Source organism: Poecilia reticulata, linkage group LG23 (assembly GCF_000633615.1).
Source record: "Poecilia reticulata strain Guanapo linkage group LG23, Guppy_female_1.0+MT, whole genome shotgun sequence".
Taxonomy (NCBI): Eukaryota; Metazoa; Chordata; class Actinopteri; order Cyprinodontiformes; family Poeciliidae; genus Poecilia; species Poecilia reticulata.
In genome coordinates, this window is record NC_024353.1 from 14,575,923 (window position 1) to 14,596,270 (window position 20,348).

General features: G+C 38.8%; 1 protein-coding gene across 4 annotated transcripts in view; it reads left to right on the forward strand.

The window, feature by feature from the left end:
* The window catches only part of nav3 (neuron navigator 3), a 370,879-nt gene that overhangs the window by 169,905 nt on the left and 180,626 nt on the right, over window positions 1-20,348 (forward strand). Inside the window, exon 1 of one of the 4 annotated variants that reach the window (XM_008401337.2) lies at window positions 3,707-3,835. The exons of the other annotated variants lie outside the window; for them this stretch is intronic. Within the exon in view, the coding sequence (XP_008399559.1) occupies window positions 3,722-3,835 (114 nt within the window). The 5' untranslated portion in view covers window positions 3,707-3,721. Of the gene's footprint in view, window positions 1-3,706; window positions 3,836-20,348 lie in introns of those variants that run through there. 4 annotated transcript variants of the gene reach the window in all.

Below are 20,348 nucleotides of genomic sequence, written 5' to 3' on the forward strand. Positions count from 1 at the left end.
CTTACAAAATGGCATCCAGTTGCTGTCTACATTTAATGTTTTGTTTGACGTAAGTGCAAACTTATACGCCTGTAAGGCCTGACACTGTGCTGTGTCTATGTTTTAGAAGCCTATTTTGAAGTAGAAGAAATGTTTCTTGAGTTACCCTAATAAAGAGTTCGTGTCAAGCCAACTGAGAACACCAAGCTTTAAAGAATGCCCTACTGCTTTTTTTTTTTTTTTTTTTTACCTACCAAGATTTTGGGTTTTGTTGGAAAAAGATGTTGGACTACATTTCATCTTCTTGTTCAAGACCTAAAATTCTTTAAGTGGTTAGAGGGACCTTAGTGCCCACACACCCTGCAAATAGCTAAAAGTAGTTGAGAACCCCTTTGAAAAAGTTTGACTGCCTATTTTAATAGTTGAAACACTATGTAAATCTTAAAATTCATTAATATGCAGACTGAATTTGCACTGCTGGTGAAACTAACATCTACAGTCATCCTTATTTTTGCTTTTGAGGGTATAGCCAATGAGTGCCAAGGAAAATAAATTCCACTACTGGATTGGCTGCTTTATGATCACCAGCCAATGGCGGGTCAAGTACCACTGCACCTAGGTATCTCAGCTTCCCAAGCTGTGTTTTCTTTTGATAATTGTTTTCCACAAATGATTTTGGAATCATAATCCATGGAAAGTCAGTTCACCTAATCAAAAAGTTAGCATACTCAGTATTTCTGAAACAATTTCAAAATGATTCATAGACCCAATGCTCAGTACTGACTCGTCTTCTGAGCTGGATTTATAGTTGCACCCCGTTTCTGGTGACCTTGTTGAGTCATCTAGCAAATTGCCTTTTACACAGTTGCTCAACTTTTGGTTCCACCATTTTCTCTGGGATCATTCTAGACCGGGGCCCTCCAGTCCCAGTCCTCAAAACCTTCTGTCCTGCAACTTTTCCCGTACATACTGGCTCCACACACCTGAATCAAATGGCTAAATTAACTCTTTTGAGTCATTTGAGTCAAGTGCGTTGAAGCAGTGAAGGTAGTAGGTAGTACCTCTCATAGACTTGTGTTTGAGAACTGTGTTCTAGACGGTACACCCAGTGCTTTGCTTTTTCCACTACCAAGAGACACTAAAAATTACTTGAACGCATGGCATAAAAGTCACAGCCCAGTCTACTCACAGTTTAAACAAGAGCAAGCAGTAAAAGATGGTGCCTGAAGGCACCATCTTTGAAGTATTGTACATGTGCTTTTTCACTACAGTCTCAATTAATTGATGCAACATCTTCATAAACAAATTCAAACTGGCACTAGTTTTAGTACCTCTCCCTCCGACCACTTGTTGTCTTTATGTTCGTGTCAGAGCTGTTGGGTCTTTGCTGCGTCCGAAGCCTAATTGCATCCGTCCCAGTGCAATGTTGAGCCCATTACATTAAGAGGGAACTTTCGTTCTGAATCAAAGCATGAGAGCGCAACACATTGCAGATGAGCCTGCCCATACCCCTGGCTCAGTGACATGTTTTGTATGATTCAGTGTTTGTTAGTGACAGTGTCTCGCAGTCGGAGATTAGACAGAGCTGATGTCTCCCCAAGGCCTGCTCCTTGTTTGGAGATAGAGACACGCTCACATGCGTATACACATTCAGACATGCATCCGTTATCCTCCGTCAAGTTTCGCAAGCCTTCGAAAGTAGGCTATGCTTGTCACTTCCCATCTCACTGTCTGCTTAGATGGATTAATTATGCGTCCTCCCGCACAATTGTTGCTTTTTTGTCTAAGTGACAGTTAAGATTAAAGGTGCAGTCACTTGCAGAGCCACCGTCACACCCAGCCACACTGTGCCATATGCAATGGCATGCTGGGATAGGGGATTAAGAGATGAATTAAGCTGAGGTTCGCCCATATCCTCTCCAGTATCACACAGGCACTCACTGTGACAAAGCCTGGCCTCCACATATGGCCATGTCTCTCCCAGCCAGGCCACACACATACACACTTAGTCACACAAAGCCACACACTTTTCCACTCTGTGTTTTGTCTGTGGGGTGTCTTCTGACCATTAATAATAAGAGCCATCTCCTTGTAAAGCTCTGCAGGGGATTATCTTCTTTGGAAATGTACAACACTGACATTTGTGACCATGTGTTGCTTGTTTTTGATCTGTACAGCTGGGATATTACAAACACAAGCCTGTTTGATCAGAATGTGGTTTTTAGAACACCAGTCATATGGACTTAAAGTACTCAGTTGAATCAATTTGCGAGGCATCCAGTCAGTTTCCACTTATTATTCCACCGATTCATTGACTCCGTATGTAAACCAGAGTTTCCACATTTCCTTCACGCAGAGCTTGGAAATGCAGCATTACTGTATTTATATTATTCAAAGGCTTTGACTAGAAAGGACACCATCATACAATCTCCAGATGAGTCCTTTGTTGCCACAAGCCTTGTAGGCAACGCAGCAAGCATGTGGAAGGAGGTGATCTGGTCATTTGAGAGCAGAGTTAAAGTTTTCGGGGTGTGGGAAACAATATGTTTGGTGAAATACAAACTGCACACCTTCCTAAACACGCCGTCTCTTTGTCAAAACACAGTATTGTAGCAATATGCATTGACAACACTTGTTTGTTGAGAGTCGATGGGATGATGAATGGAGCTAAATACAAGGAAGTACTGGAAGAGAACCTGTTAAAGGAAGCAGAAGATTTGAGGTTCTCCTGGTTTTACTCCAGGAGAGACCCCTTCACTTTCCAGTAAAGAGTCTCCCATATTTTTTTTTTCTGAAGACGAACTGTCGATAATGCGGTTGTGGGATATTTGTATTTGTATACACCTTTCATACATCTCACAGACCACCTGGGGGTTCTGTACTAACCCACAGCACATTTTACCAAAAAACATCCATTTGAAATTTGTATAATTTTCTTTCTACTTCACAATTTCACAATGTGCCGGTTTATGATATCCAACCCTAAAGAAATACATTGAAGTTTGTAGTCTTAACATGACGAAGTCTGAACATATTTAGGTCGTATATGTACTGTATATTCTGCTGTGAATTTTTCAGTTTATTTCTTCATTGCGTCATTCCAGTCAATCAAAATTCCCTCTGTGGGTCAGATATAAGTCTTTTTATTCAGGATTTCATGTAGAAACCGTTTAGCTCTCACTCTAATGGGTTTCGTTTAGGACCATGTACAGTAAATCCCTCCCGTCCTCCATAATTTGATAATCGGTACTTCTTTGGGTACAACCTTCAATCTTTCCGTTTCTCATTCCATCACAGATTGACATGCATTATATCACAGCTGGAGATATGTGTGTATGTGTGTTTGTTTTAGCATGTGTGGCAGGTGGGTAACATGCTAAGCTAAAGTAAAATGCCTGCAGGAGAGCTGGGGGGGATATAGAGAAAGTGACAGATGGCGATACGTTGATGGGGGAAGGATTGTGTGCCACTGGGGTAGAGGGGGGTTGCATGCATCTGTGTGTGTTGTACAGTTGCATGCACCGTAAGACTATTTTCCTGCTGGATCTGTCTCATAGTGTTGCGCACATGCACTCCTCAACAAACTCTGATGCTGTCGGGTAAATCCAACCAAACCAGCTGTACATCTCTCCACGAGTTGCGCTCACCCACCTGTGGGAAATTGTTTGAGGTCTACTTCCCTTTGGATTTGTTTCTTTTTTTTCTTGACACATTGGCGTGAAATCCCTGCTTCTCCCAAATCATGAAGTGGTTTGCATCTGTGCGGACGTTGCTGGCCGGGGGGAGCCGCAGTGCCCCCGTAAGCCCAGCTGCCAGCCCAAGCCTACCCTCCAAGGCTGATCTACATGCCAAACAGGTAACCCTGCAGCTGAAGTCTATAATCCATCATTGTGGGCTGGGTGTATTATTTCTTTGTATAGATTTGATTGAACTTATGATATACATTACTTGTTTGTTTTGAGGTTTCAGGGTTATGTTTGTCAGCCAAATATTGATTTTTTTTATGCATCTTGCAGGACGTTTCTTGTTTTTTTTCTTCTTAATTTTATGTTGGCGATTATTAATAATTTGGGTATGTTTAGAACAGCATCTGTACATATTGGAATCATTTAATGCGTACCTTATGAATGCAGCCTGCAATAAATCACTGTCATTTAGACTACATGGGAGGATGTTTGTTTTAGTTGGATTCTCTGCTTCCTTTGTTTTGGTTTAAATTCAGTGTAATTAGATCCCTGTAGGTGCTTCGTGTTGTGGAAAAAATGGTTCATCATACTGTCCCACACCAAAGAATAATATATGCTCTACATGTTTCTGGTTTTGCTCATAGGTAAGCCGAAATATATTTTCAAGGAAATTTGCTGTAACTTTAGAGAAACCCATTCCGTCAAGACTGCAGTAGTAGTAGTATTAATCCTTCACTCTGACCCCATGCTGAACTGATCCTGCAAATACCGCTGGATTATACAGCTGATCCTCTTCTAATACCAAAGCTCTTAGTTTTATTTGTTGTGGAATATTTTATAGTTTAATTAGGGAAAAAATGCAAAGATCAAGACTTATTGTCTTAATCTTCTTCAAGACAATAAGAAGATCTTATTGTCTTGATCTTCTTCAAGATCAAGACAATAAGAAATCATTGCAAAACGTTTTCTTCTTCCATTTTTGTGTCCTTCAAAATTCAACTGCAGAACAAACAAACGCTTTAAAGTCAAAACATGAAGCAATAAAAAATAATTACCTGGTTTGTACACCCTGAAATCATTTTAAAAACACATTTTAAGTCAGTGTGGTTGATCAGTGCTCTTCAGTTCATATCTCTCATCATTATTAAATATGATTAAACTGAGATAAAATTCAAACCTGTGACGACAAATGTAGGGTGACAGTACTTGTACGTTGACGCCAGCAATCAGCAGAAACGTCTCCCAATACCAAAATGATGATGGCGGATGGCCTGAGTTTAGTCAACCTGCTGCTGTCCAAGAACATTTCAAATGTAATTTTTTTCTCCTTCCTGTTGTGCTGCCATGTATGCTTTTAAATCTAGTGACTAGCTTACTGCACAAACCATCAAATGCCGTTGCATCACTACTTCGACCTGTGAAGCCGTCTCACCTTTCTAAAAGCCACGACTGAGTAAGGGGCGTGAGTAAGAGAGAGCCGAACTAAATCATCCAGTCGCATTGGTCCTTTTATAAAACACAATTGCCATCTTGTGTAAAGAGCCACCTTAATCCTACCATGACATATTTTCTGATGGAGGGGCTCATGTTTGCACAGAGCTTAAAAATAACTTCTGCATGCTTACGCTGTTCATTGTGGTTGAAAATCAAAACTTGTCTTCAGTGGCAAAAATTTGTCGCCTTTCGCTTTTGTTCGTCACTCCCTGTGTGTGGAGCCCATGAGACTCAACATCAACTGTTTAGAAATGAGAAGCTAAGAAGTTGGAGTTGTTGACTCTTAAGGAAGTGTAGACTTTATGTAATGAAGAATGTCACCTCGTCTGTTATGGTTTCAGCATCTGTGGATGCTATAAGAACATAACAGCTGGAAATACCAATTGGACTTTAATGACTCTAACTGCTACATGTGCCTTTTCATCATGATGTGGGTTTTGCGGTTAGCTGCCCTCACATGCACTGCAAATGTTCAGACAATGTACTGGAATCATTACTTTCTCATCTTACATTCAGACAAAGTTTTAGCCCTCTTAGTCACAATCTGTGTGTTCCTTTCCAGCCTAATAGCAGATAATGGCTGCAGAGTAATATTGAATCACTCAGAATGTGCAGCAGGAATGTCTCAGGCCAAGTGTTGCTGATTGATGAGAAGGTTTCACCCTAATCATCCTGCCTCTGAGTTCGGTTGCAGGTTTTTAAAAGTTACAAATGGTGAAAGACAGAACAAACAGGAGAGATAAAGATGGGCTAAAATGGACAAGATGATATACTGTCATTGCCCACCATGGAGGTTTGGAATGTTTGTTCGAGAATAGTGCAGCATGGAGATTGCAGTGATTGCTCAGCACAAGAAAATCGGTTATTAACACCGAATGTGTAAGAAAAGCATTAAAAAATTTGAGATTTAGGCTGGCTTAATGAGACTGATCTCTGGATATTTGTAATGAAAGCCATGGAGAAAACCCCCCCTACAAGGCAAAAGCACCGCTGCGTTGCAGTTAAAAATTAAGCACAACTTAAAGACCGAGCCAGATCCCCAGGTTTTGGTCAACGCGAGGGAGGGGAGGAATCAACACTCGACCTTGAGTTCCCCTTTGATTTCTTTATCAGGTCACTGGCGATAAGAAAGGAAGAGTTCCTAACAGCTGTGAGCTGTGGGAGAGGGAGGCTTTCGTTTTATCAGGGCATAAAGCTCTCAGCATACCTACGTAAACCTTGCTTGCCACATCATTTTATCTGAATTCCTCTCATTTCTCAAAGATCGGTCTGGAGGGCTGATGAAATGGAATGAAAATACTTTACATTACCTTAAATGTTAAGATCTATGTAACTTGTACTGATATACACTGCTGCTCAGGGTAAAATACAAACACTCTAAAGAGCTCACGGCACATAAACATAAAAACATGCATAAAAGCTACATAAAACAAAGACTTAAAAGAAGAGACATTCCTTATTGGATTATTATTTATCTGATCTTATTTTATTGAACTGGTGCTTTAAAAGTCACATGCAGCTGAATATCAGTGTTAATAATGATGAACTAAATATTGGGCCTGGGAGAACCCCGAGAATAAAAACCTTTCAGAGAAAACCATTAATTAGCTTAAACAGAGAAACACCAATCCTGAAAACAGTCCAGAGCCAGAAACACCAGCCAGATGTTTAAGCCTATTAGTCATGATGCCTATTAGTGAGTTTTAGTGGCAAAATAGAACAATTGCCAGCCTGGGTGGCCATAAAAAAGTTATACATTTCTGTTATTGGGCAGTTTCTGAAGAATGGTCCGTCTGAAAATCAGATTGAAAAATATTAGAAATCTGCAGCCTGGCTTAAAAAGATAAAAACGTTTTACCACACTGTCCAAAACGTTGCTAAACAAATTGACCTATAGTTTCAAACTAAACTGGCATCCAAGTAGTTTTTAGATGTGTTCACTCTATATTACTGGATCCTTTTTTTTATTGTATTCTAAAAATATGACTTGGAAGTTATTTATTTATATCCTCTATTACAAAATGTTCATTTTTCTTATAGCTGCAGCTGTGTGAGTGTCACTGTCAAGTGTGGATTGCTGTTTAGTCTAATCTCATAACATATCAGACATCCTCAGTGCTAATCAGTAATGCTGATGTTACTACGCCACACTTCAAGCACACACACGACTAAAACATGCATAATACCAGTGTGGAACTTAATGGCGTTAAAGAAAAAAATCTACTTTTTATTCCACCTTTTAAGGTGTTTGAGGCAGGAAGAACCTAAAGTTTTTCTGTTATCCCCTGAGGAGATATCTCATTTTGCTGGGTGTACCACACTAAAGACTTTTTGGCTGTGTTTAGAAGCCTGACTCTTCTTGACACTCACTGGTTAACTCCACCTTTTTATCTAGAAAAAAAGATACATTCTACTTTCCTTGGAACATCAAATTTGTAGCTGTCTCAATGCTCAGTTTCCATAACCTATGCTTGTTTCTACCTCATATTTTTGTGTTGATTGATTGATGGTATTCTCTAAATCTTTGTGCTGTAAGATAGATATGAGTGCTTCTCTGTGTGAACATTTGTCGGTAAATAAATGTCATTATTTACCGAATGTTTATGATTGTTAGCAACAATCATAAACATTCATAAATACCCCATTCATGTTCTTAACATATGTTATGGCATGTGTATGACTGTCGTGTCAGACTTGTGCGCACACCCCTTCAAATAAAGAATTACCCAATTCAGAGATGCCAACTAACCTATCTTGTTTTCGGGCTGTGGGAGAAAGCCAGAGTACCCAGAAGTAACCTAACATGCAAACTCAACACAGAGGAACTTGTTCTGTGAAAAATTCAAAGCCACAGCTCTATAAACAATCCATGGACTCCCCTCAAGTGGTCAGATATCTACTCAAAAGACAGGTCCTGCTGAGTCAGCCATCTCCGTCCGACAGCCCATATGTTTTCACCGCACGGCCTGTGATCTTGTAACATTGTTGATGGAATTTCCGCTGTGTAACTTTCCAAGCAGTGCTGGCTGAGTACGGTGTACTACAGTCACACAACACATCTTTTCAACATCCCACCAAAAGAATCTGTACCAGCCTGGGCTTTCATGAGATCACATGTTGCATGCTTTCTTTTTCACAGCCTTGTATATTCATACATCATTGACCCAGACTGCTTTTTTGTCACTGGAATAAGTAGCTTTCATGGGTGCATTAAAATGGTGCAAGCAGTTAGCTTTACAAGAGCAGCTGCTGCTTCTGCTTCCTCTTTATTAAGTGGCGAGGAGAAAGGAATGAGTAGTTAGATCATTTGTTATCTTGGGTAGCTGTCAGCTATCAGCTGTTTTAAATATATATGCCGAGCCACTGGCTAAGCCCGCTCACATTTTACTCTTTTAGCAAAGTCTTTACCAACATAGTGTCAAACTAGATGTTTCATATAGGATAACATGTTCTCTTTTCACACAACATAGCTACAGCGATTCTTTTAACATCACTTTATGCAAAGTTATCTGAGGCTGAAGAAACATGCTCAGAGAAAAGGAATACACACCGTTCCTCGTCTTTCTCAAATGCTGAGCTTTCTGATGCTGATTTATTCATCCACAGTGGACATTATCTAAGTACTTTGGCTTGAAAGAGCAGCTGAACACAGCGATGTCCAAAACGAAATCATACACAAGTTAGACAGCCCATCATTATAAGGTACTTAAAGCTGAGCATCCCACATGCAGCCAAAAATTGAAACGCATCACAGAAAACTTCATTCGCCTCTGACAAATTTGCTGAAGTAAACAAAAGTGACAGAATGAGTTGTCTGTCATTTAGAAATACTTAAGGTTTTCATTTTTTTCTTCCTAAGTACAAACTCTACTCTAAATCATTCTGTTTTTAAAATCTGAATCTATATACATTCAGTTGTGTTGTGGCAGGGGAAACCGAAAACCACTGGTATGGTAGCCCAAAAAGTTTGTAGGTTTAGGTTTTTGTCCCGGCAGCATAGTCCTGCCTACATCAGCCGTTACTGTGGAAACGGCATCATTAATACCTGCGATGGGAGGGAAAGTTGATTGAAGATGGGTGGAGCCAAATATAGGGTGATACTGGAAGAAAATCTTATGCAGGCTACAAAAATAAGAGCTTTTTTTAAAACCACGGAGCATTTTAATTGTCTTTCACAAGACATTGTGCAGGTCTAATATTTAAAATACAACCACAAATTTCAAAACCAAAGAACTGCATGCTCAGTAGGCCTGTCGCGATAACAAATTTTGGTAGATGATAAACTGTTCAAGATGTTATTGCGATTAAATGATATTATTGTTGGGTTTTGAGACCACTTTTAAGAGATTGGTAATATAAAAATGGAAGAAGATATTCTGACAGATCAATAAAATGTTCCATAGAATGTAAAGTTAACACTGGAACTGAAGGACATTTTGAATATCTAAAATAAACAAAACAACATATAAGTAAATGAATTATGAAGTCTTTGTAAACAAAATTCTTTGGGAAAAAAAACAGTTTTGTGATTTGAAACCAAATAACCAAACTAAAGACTTTTGTTTTCCAGTTTTTGACAGAGAGGGGAAAGAGAAAAATGATAAATTATGTAAATTGAAATTATTCGGTCCGTTTTAATTTATCATTCAATTAATAGATTTATTGTAATGTCAAGCTTTTGCGTGCCAATGAAGATTTTTTCTGTATGAAGATGTCATCTGGTTAAGTATCACCATTATTTATAGCTGATTCTGTTTGGTAAAAGAAGTGGAAAAATAAGATCCAACATCCAACTCCGTTTTATTCCCCTTCATTTCATTCAGACATGACCAATAATTTTCCCATCAAAAAGCATTTTCCAATCTTTTGGAAGGAATCCAACATCAGAGCCAAACCACTATAATAGACCGTTACTCTGAGCTCACACACACACGTACACGCACACACTTTGATCATGCATGCATTAGGCTAATGAGATTTATGGCTGAGCGAGTTCTGCGATCAAAATGTTGCTACGTCGTCCTCTTAACTGCCCACAATAAGATAACCGGCGGAGAACATCAGCTGCCTGTCGGAGACGGTGAGACGCTGCCAAGCTCTGATCCGCCGACTTCTTCCAGTTATTCATAATTCCATTTCTCAGAAAGAAAGAAAATAAGCAATCTTTTTGTAACTGATAGAAATATAAATGAAGAATGAGAGTGGATGAAATTGCCACAGAATAGTTTTTGATTACCAACTGATTCTGCTGAGCCAGACGCACTTTTTTTTTGAGTGTAGATTAGAAATAAGTTTGCATCCAGTGAAGCATGATATGGGTTGTAATCATTGGTAGATGCGCTGCAGCACAAATGAATTGAAGGATGTCTTTCTCCCTAAATGAGAAGAGATCCCATTATAATAAACTTCACGCATATTTCGAATCATCCGGTTGAGACTAATCCATTTACTCCATCCTCATCCGTGAGACAGACTGCTACAGCTGCTAAGGAGAATGAAATCGTTTTTTCAATTGTCTTTGTTGCTAAATGGAATTGTGTGCATTTACATTTGTTTTTCTAAAAGGTTTAGCTCATCTTTCTCAGGGCTACATAATAAATCAATAACAGTATATATTGCGACAGGAACATGATCAATGTCAATAGATATGTATGATACAATATTCAATAATTTTGCTGAACTCCAATTCGGAACCGCACAGCATTCTGGGGGATGTAGGCAGAAGAAAGGCTTTGGCTGCTCAACCTCTGATGGACAGCTAAGCAGATTTGGTGGCATGCACTAACTACCTCGCTCTATCAGTTTCAGGTTTCACCACTCTGCCTTATAACTACTTAAAAAATAAAAAAAAACCGTGGAGTAAAAACTGTGGATCAAACAGAAAAAGTCATGTCACCAGTTTGACAGTATTGTAAGTATAACAAAAGCTTATCAATAATTATTTATCGACTGGTATCAAATGCTTATATCATGATGTCGTCATGCGTTTTTCCAGCCCTACTCTTCCTCGAGAATGTTGGAGTATTACGTTTGCTCTGATTGGCTCCTTTTGTATATTCTTTTAACCTTATTTCAGATAAATAACATTGGCATGCATAGAGAATTTTTAACACAATAACAAATATGACAGTATTATATAAAAAAGGTAAAAGAATAACCAGACATTGACAATGTTGATTTTTAGGTCTTTCAATCTTAAAAGTAGAAAAAATAAAGTAAAAATCAAAAGTTAAATATATAAATCAATTGGTAAAATGATAAGGACGTGTACCTTTTTGTCTGTACAATTTTCTTAACAAAAGTGTCATAAATACATGCAAGTACATATAATAAAGGGTCTGCTATGGCAAAAGAATAAAAGTTTTAAAAAAAACAGAAAAACGGGTATCTGCTTATGAGATAAAGTTAAACTTCTGACATAGAGCTAATGTTTTTACAGGTTTCTAATTATTAAAGTTAAGTTTTTCAGCAGAGGCAGCAAACAGTCAGTTTCTTTAGAATTATTAAATGAGTGGATTTTTTTTTGTAGACTTTTGCTTATGGTGTTCTTTGGTTGAGGTACTCCTCCTCTGGACAGTCATTTCCTGGAAGTATTTTTGTTCTTACTTTTTTACTTTTGGGCAGTTGCTATGATGTGCAATATTTTATTTTTATTTTTTTACACATAAAAAGTGACAGTGACTTAAGGTGTACATAAATACCGTCCCCACCCCTCACAGTATGGTCTTCTTTTTACTATTTGGTCACAAGCTTAACCGCCCAGCTGAGGCCAGAGGAATCCTGCATGCAGGTCTGCACTGATCTAGGGTAGAATATGACAGCACAACTTTGATGTGCAGATTTGTTTTTTTGGCCCCAGAGCAGCAACTCTCACTTTTCTGTTCCACCTCCGTCGGCTGTTAACAGAGGCCCAGGAGAGCTGCTGCAGCACTGACAGATATGTTTTATCATCAGGGCTTGTGCCTCGCCTGGAACTTCTGGAAGAGTCGCAGGTGGTGTACATTTTCAGCTTTTGTCTGCGAAGTTCTTCCTTAACCCACAGTTCCAGAGGTGCAGGGAGAAACTTGGGTTTTTTTTTTTGTCACTGCCATGTGATTGAACTGACATGACTTTAAGCTACAGTTCCCAACATAAACCCCGACGAGTACTCTAAACTTTTTCATGCTTTCTCAGGCTACAACAACCAAATTCAATCAATTTTGTAAGGATTTTGTATGCTAGACCAACACAAAGATATCACTTTCCCATTTTTTCCCCACAGACTGAGACTTTCCATTCTTGTTGACACAATTTGAACACAATAGTCTTTTCCAGAATCCAATCAGATTGTCTATGTAAAATCTATGTAATTAATTGAACACACAATGCTAAACACATTAAAGTTGCTCCCCTAAATATTATCTCATCACCCAACCCTGCTTTAAACTTCTCCACTGCTTTCTCCCCAACTTGTTTGCTGTGCTCCTTCATATTCAAGATGCTGTCAGAGTAAATGGATCTTTTTCGTAAATATTCCTAAATGTCATGTTTTTTTGTTTGTTTTTTTTTTAACCAAAATACCTTAAATTGCTAGAAAAAATGTGAAAAGATTTAAGAGGATGCCTTTTCAAGGGGTTTATGATTTTGGGTTGTCTCATCACCCGGTGTAAACCCCTTTGTCTAAACAAATTTAGCGGTGATGTAATCTGGTCGAACTGGGTGGTTTGCAGAATTGTTGCTAAAACTAGTGAAGCGGAAGAAAATTAGAGGGAAAACCAAAAACATCTCAAGAGCAAAGTCACGCTAGGACATGCAGAGGATTCCCTGATACTGTGGACGTACTCTGTGACCTTCATCCCTCCCAGCGCTGCTTAACCACAGCCATTTGTCCGTACGTCAGACTTTAAGAGATGATCATTACCATAATGACTAGGTGAACGCCGACTCACTTTTGAAAATATTCAGCAGCCTATCACTTGAAATTGCGGGCCAAGACCCTCCGTTGTTCTTCTCCACACACACACACACACACACTTCCACCTCCTCTCTCATCAGGGATGTTAGGCCCATTCTGCCGTGGCTGCGTTTAGAGGCTCCAGTGGGTATTAGTTATAAGTGGAGAAATGGTTTCCCACTTTCCCCACAGCGAACACTCAGCCAAACACCGCATGACCAAAAGCTAAAGTGGGCATGCAACGAATATGTCTAAGAGCTGGAAGAAACAACAACTGCCTGAAAACCCCAGAAGAGGAATTAATATATATATATATATATATATATATATATCATTTAAACACAGTTGGTTTGTAAGTTTGAAACATCCACTGGTCCAAAGTTTGCTCCACAAATCTGAGCTTAATGACAAACTGGATTATAGAGTGTGTGTTATTTATTGCCCGCTGTTTAATTCTGAGTGACAGGTACAGAGTCTCTCCAGCATTCTCGCACCTTGTCAGGTTGCTTTTCAAGAAACACCTGTTGTTTTCTAATTGCTCTGAATTCTTTACATAATATTCTTTACAGAATTTTGATTTACTTAAAATCTCAGCAACTTTTTTCTTTTTTTTGTTGTTGTTGTTCTTTCAAAGTGTAGGAGCACATCTGAGAACTAAATATTTCTGACTAGTTTTCTGTTTCATTTTCTCAGATTGCTGATTTTTTTTTGCAGTTGAGTTGTCAGTTTTATCCCTTTTTTTTTTTACCTAGAGATGAATAAACACATTTTACACGCATTAAACCTTTTAACAAGCCCTTCTGGTTTAGCAATGACGGGAAGCTCGGAAGCAGAAGTTCACTTCAGCGTCATCAGTTTACGCTTTGCCAGCCATGGTAATCGTAAGCCATGGTATTCTCAGTTTTTAGAAGTTATTTGTATCTTGTTAGTCACTGGTTTTCTACAACGTTGCCAAAAGACAGCCACACAAACAGCTTAAAATTGGTTGGGGTGAGGGGAGGTTCTTTGATGCTTTTGTAACTGGGTGTCTTCAGCCAGAAATGGTAGCTTTTATTAGATGCTTCTGTAGACAGACCGGGTTAGCTCAAGAGTTACTCTCTTTCTTCTTTCAAAATTAGAGCCTGAAACCTACGCAAAGAGCTTTGAGCTCAAAAGACATCTCTTTATATCGTGAGATTGTAACAGTAACGTCAGACTTCACTTTGGTGAGAAAATGTATGTTGGCCCATGCCACGGAATCTCATAACAAGCCCTACTTCTTAAGGAAAATAGCACTTGCCCTCTGTTCATTTACTGTTCAATGAGCTTGTTTTTTTCTTCAACAAATGTGCCTTTAAAAATCCAGCTTGTTATTTATACTGAGGACAGATTGTAGTGAATTTGACAAAGATCTGTTGCAGAATGTTTACTCCGCGTTCCACTCTGGCCTATAAACATATTGAATAAAACATAGAGACGGGAGAAGGCGCTTCTGTAAGAGCTATTCCCATGCAGCAATCATTTCAATCTTTTCAATTGCACATTTTTACACATCACCGAAGAATAACTCGAGCCAAACCATGAGTCAGCTCCAAGGTACTTTAGCTTTATTTGCTGAGCGGTGCAATATCTCCCATAGCAGAAAACACTGTAGTGTAAGGAGCGCCACCTCACCGGTTTAGATTGTCTTGATGCAATGCACATTGCTTCTATATTTATTTATTTATTTATTTATTTATTTATTTATTTTTTTTTTTATTTATACATCTGGCACTTTTTGTGATTATTACATTTTCATTTTTTTATTCTTACAGTTGTCATCTGCCCATTTTTTAAATTAATCATGTCATGTCCAAAAGCTGTTCTGTGTGTTTCCTGTCTATATCCTGCATAATTTGTCATGTGTGAGAAAGGCTTCAGGCCAGATCACTTGTGTTATTCCCAGTTAACAATAAACTTCTTAAAACCAATGCAGTTAGTGCATCTGAAAACATTTTTGGTTTAAAAGTCCAGTGCAATTTATTTAATCAGTGTTGCACTTAACTCATTTAGGAATGCCGCTCATTCCTAAATGAGTTAAGTCAACTGTGATGATTAGTTCAACGGATAACACATTACCATGTATGTGATTCCACATATACACCTATAGTCTTGGAAAAGAAGCTAAAATGCTAGGATAATTCTCACTTCGGCTCTTATTGATCGTTTGGCTTGTAAAATATTTCAGTGTAGTTCCAGTTAATCATAAAAAACATCTGCTTCATTAAGTTAGTTTTCCTGTAAACATCTTCAAATTTGATGAGTAGTGTTTTAGCTGCTCTCGGCTCTCAACTATTTCATTTTCAGAGGATTTAATAATGCTATGGAAATAACATAACGACTAGTCAAAGTGATAATTGACAAACTTAGGCAAATTTAGACTATGCTCTTGAGTCACAGACTTTAGTGGCAAGCTATGTTTTTGCTTTATTGCATTCCAAATGGGCAAATCTAATACAGCATCAGCTTTTATCAAATAATTAATCTGACAGAGTAAATTATGACAGAGACCAGGTTTTGCAGCAGCCAACAATGTGTCTTTCACTGTGAACATCATTGCAAAGGGTTAAAAAAAACACATACACAGCCGGTGTACTTGAGGATGTGCAAGTACACCGGCAACTAGTGTCAGGATTTCACTTCAGTTTAAGTGACTGATTCCAATCCTTTATAAAAGCCTTGATCCAGATAACGCTAAATGTAACAGAGCTGTTCCACCAATGAAATCATATCTTTCTACACCACTGGCTCTTTCCATTTCTCCTTTATGAATCAGCGCCGCTCACTTGTACAGTGCTGTACTCCATTAGGCCACGCTGCTCCCTCAGCTCTGGCATTGTTTGTTTGGGTGGAAAAATGAGCCTCAGCACCCAAGCAATGGATCACTGCGTACTAGCTGACACAAATTAGTTCCACTTCTGCTTGTTCTTGTAACTAAGTAGCCTCCACACAAGTTTGACATTTCTCAGTAATAACTTTAATAACTCACCTGTCTAATCAGGTTTACTAAACAAAAATCAATCGGTCTCGAGCATTTTATCGAAATAGCTACCAGTTATGACTTTTAGAAATGTACAGAGATATAAGAGATATACATAACACTTGTGACATTAGGAAACATGTGACTGAACACTAACAAGTGTCACATGAGGAAAGCACTGTCCCACAGAGTCCTGATTTCACCTAATAAGTATAGGAAGACAGGTTTGAGTGGAGAGTGAGTGTTGCAGGGATTTGGCTGCCTTTCATCCCCTGTTTCTGCTTCAGGCCGCTCTTAGACATCCAAGCTACTGTACTTTTCTGCTTTCTAAGAACGTTTTAGTAAACTCTGTGAACCAAAAAAAAAAAAAAAGTGGAGATCAAAGCTATATCCAACACCCTCCCAGGGATTTCCTGCAACAAAATGAAAAACACAGAGATGTTTGGTGTGTTTGCCTAGCTTATAGCAGGTTTCCTTCTTTATCCCATCAAAAGTCTGTGGTGTGGTCCAACCTCAGAATAAAACTCTGAACAAATAGCAATTTGTCCAGTCTTGAACAAATTACTACATAGACCATCTATGTTCAAAGACAGAACATCTGGCTTTCTGACTATACCTGGTAAAGACGATATGTAGAAATTCTGAGTGTTCCAAGAGTAACATGACTTCTTTTCAGATGACTGTTGAGATCTTTAGATTAATTTATTTTCCATTTAAGTTCTACAAGATCATCTGCAAGCTCTGCACTCTTATTGTCCCTTGGCCACTACATTAAGTGTTAAACATACCCACACCTTGTGAAGTTGGACATTTTGTCACATCACAACCAAAGGCAAAAAATCAGTTTGATTCATTGGTTCATTGGTTTGAACTAAACCTGTCTATTGTAGCTTAGATTTAAAAAAAGAAGTTGTAGTTTGTTTCCTACTACTGCAATGTTGTTCGGCCCACTGGAAGATGGCATGCAAACCTACAGAGCCAAAAAGCTCTGACTGTTGTGCATTGTCACTGCTCAACAGTGAATGCAATGTACTTATCATTCTGTAATTTGTGCAGAACTTACCTGCAATTATTGAATAGCTTGTAATTCGCCAATACCAGGATCTGCTGAATGACAAAATGTCATGTAAAGCTAATTTGATATAACATACCCATACCCAAGATACATTATGTAAACGTGAAATTATGACCCTGTTAGCTCTAACAGCCATTTTCATGCCAGAGCAACATTCCATTACCAGGAAGTTGTAGGTCAGAGTTATGGTTCACTGGTAAAAGGCTGCTATGTTATAACTGAGCTCACAGTGCTGCTGCAAGTGTAGTGTCGAGACACTCTGCACCACTACACACACACACGCACACACACCTCCCAACACTCTCTTCTAACTCACAGTTAGTCCAAATGCCATGATAGAGGAATAGAGGGTATAGATCTAACCACTCTGCCTTTTACAGTTCTGTGCTTTTGTTCCCACGCGCTGATAATTAAGTGACAGAATCCAATGCCATTGTGTGACAGATCAGCATTTCCTTCTCTGACCGGACTGTCCAGGCCTTGGTAGACTCTGGAGAGCAGAGAGTTGAATAACCTTAATTGGACAATGTGCTTGTGGTGGTGAGTGTGAGCAGTGAAGGGTATCTGTCTGACTGGCCATTAGCCTCTCCTAGCCCTTCTTTGGCCTTTATCAGTGCAATTTTAGTATGGAAAAATAGGTCAGGAGTCCAAATATTTTCAAAAGCTTAACACAGTCATTACTTGAATAAAACCATAAAGCAGCCAGAGACAAGCAAATGTATGCTACTCTGCCAGAACCGTATTCCTACAACTTTACAGTAGCATATTTACCTGATGCCCTATGGTGCCAAACTATCTCCAGTATAACAGAAATGAGCCACTCAGAACCAAATAAAAATGCTTGAAACACAGAAGTCCTCCTCTGTTGCCTACTATATCAAGAAACCAAAATGGAGGAATCTTATCACTTTGCTCTGCAATGTACTTACCTAAACATCTATTCTAATTTTAAGCTACTAGAAACTTCATTTGTAGATTTTTTTTTCTACATTTCTCTGGGATCATAGGACCATGACCATGTGTCACCATGGTATCCATTTTTGGCCTCACTCTTCTGACGGTCCCGCATCAGTATCACTCTTAAGTCAGTCTTTCTCTATCCTGGTCATGTGTTTTAGGTGTTTCCCTTCTGCCACATACCTGATTTGTGAGTGAGTGATTAACAGGCTTCTGCAACACTTGATGATATTCAGAGAAGGTCAGGCAATCATTAATGTCCAGTGTCCTGGATCAGAAACATATCTAAAATACGTAGATTCACTGCTCTAAGTGGAATTCTACTTTTTATTGCCTTAACCTTTTTCTTCAAACGTAAATCACCTGATGCTTAGCATCTTGTGAAGACGTGTTGATGAACATCTAGAACTGGTTAGTGATGGTGTTGCTTGCTTGTACCTTGTCAAATCCATACAATAGCCCTTTCTTCATACCGGTGAAAACTCTGTGCCAAAGGATAATCCTTAAGAGTTCTAGGTTGGTGAAAGGATATATCATTGTCTAGCATTGTTGATCAACTTTCACAAACCTTGTTGATTGCACTTTCAAGATTATCCTTTATTTGTTCAGTTTTATGTATTTTTTTTTTCTTTTAAACCAGTCTTCTCAGGAACTTCCTCTGGGCATGTCTCAGTTTAAGGGATAGTAGACGGGTACACCTAGGTATTCCTCAGTGGCCAGGATGTACTTTTGTTTGGCACTGCGCCACACATGAGCACAAGGTCCCTCTTATGGTATAATCTTAACAGGTTGGCATGTGTAATCAGAAAAACCTGTTTACATAACCACTGTTGCCTGAACAAATATAAAGTTTTGGTGGTCAGTCAATAGACATTTGTACCTTTTGTATTACAGAATTTATGCCATAAAGGAGCAGTCTTTTAACAACCATTTAATAGCGGCAGTTGATTCATACCTGCTTTAGTTTAGAGATATTTTTTATCTGCTTTGACAACTGAGTATTTAATGTAATTGTCTGTTATTTACTCAGTCGTTTGTAAGAAAACATAATTTGACTACAATAAATTACATCTACCAGCATTAGGTCCTTCAGAGTTATTTTGATCAGGACTGTCATATTTCATAAATCAACAGCTTTAACAGGGATTCAAACGGAAAGGCAAAGTCACAGGTGGTAATATAAAGGCTTCAACAAATACTGTGCAATAAATTTCAGCATTTATGTGACTATCTCCAAGTCGTCTAATAACACTGTGCTTAGCTATTAAAAGAAATAAACTAGTACACTGTGGTTAGGTAAATGAAATGTGAAATGAATCGTCTTTACAAGTATGAAATGGGAGTTGGAACAAAAGAAAAAGACAAAGTGCAGTGTGAAATGTGGCTAGGCGAAGGCAAAGATGTACATTTCAAGTCAAACTTTAACTAAACGTTTTGATTCACCAAAAAGCCTACGTCACTTGGCAAACTGGGGTTTATCAATTTTCCCCTTGATTCACCTTGTCTGTGCCTGATGTAATGGTAGTTTCCCAGAATCCATACTTGCTGTAAGTTGAGTCAGCACACTTTGATGCAGCCACTTTGTATGAATCATTACTTTTCTCCTCTTTCTTTAGCTGGATTACAAGGCGACGTGTGTTTCTTTGCTGATGACTGGGAATAGAAGTCCATTTGCTTTCACTTAGCCGCTTTGGGCTAATCGGAACCTGACCCTGGATTCAGGCCAGTTTGTGGAACACTCGGGTATGTCTTCCCTGGAAGGGAAAAAAAAAACAAAGTAACAAAAAAACATAATCAAGCTCTAAACTCTGAGCCAAACCGATGGATCTGGCGACTTCTGTTTCTACAATTTCTGTTTGTCCTGAGGCACGGAGCCAATAAGGGAAGTAGGAAGGAATTAGACGTTTTTGGCAACTCTGCAGCTCACTCTTTCCTCCTCAGTCTGACATTCTACCACTGCTACAAGGAAAGGAAAGTGTGGGGCAGTGGGGTGTTTGATCCAGTGACAGAGCTGGACTTTGTCATACAAGAGCCTTCACATCTTGTGTAAAGAAATGTAAAAGTACTCATTTGAGGGTAAATGCTGTACAAATTGCACACCCATCAGCTTAGTAGCTGCATACCTTATACCTCATCTTTTTTCCTACTTTGCTTTTCCACTGCCACCCCACCACAGAGTTCAGACAACAATTTTATGCCACTAAAATTGCTTGCTTGAGACTAATT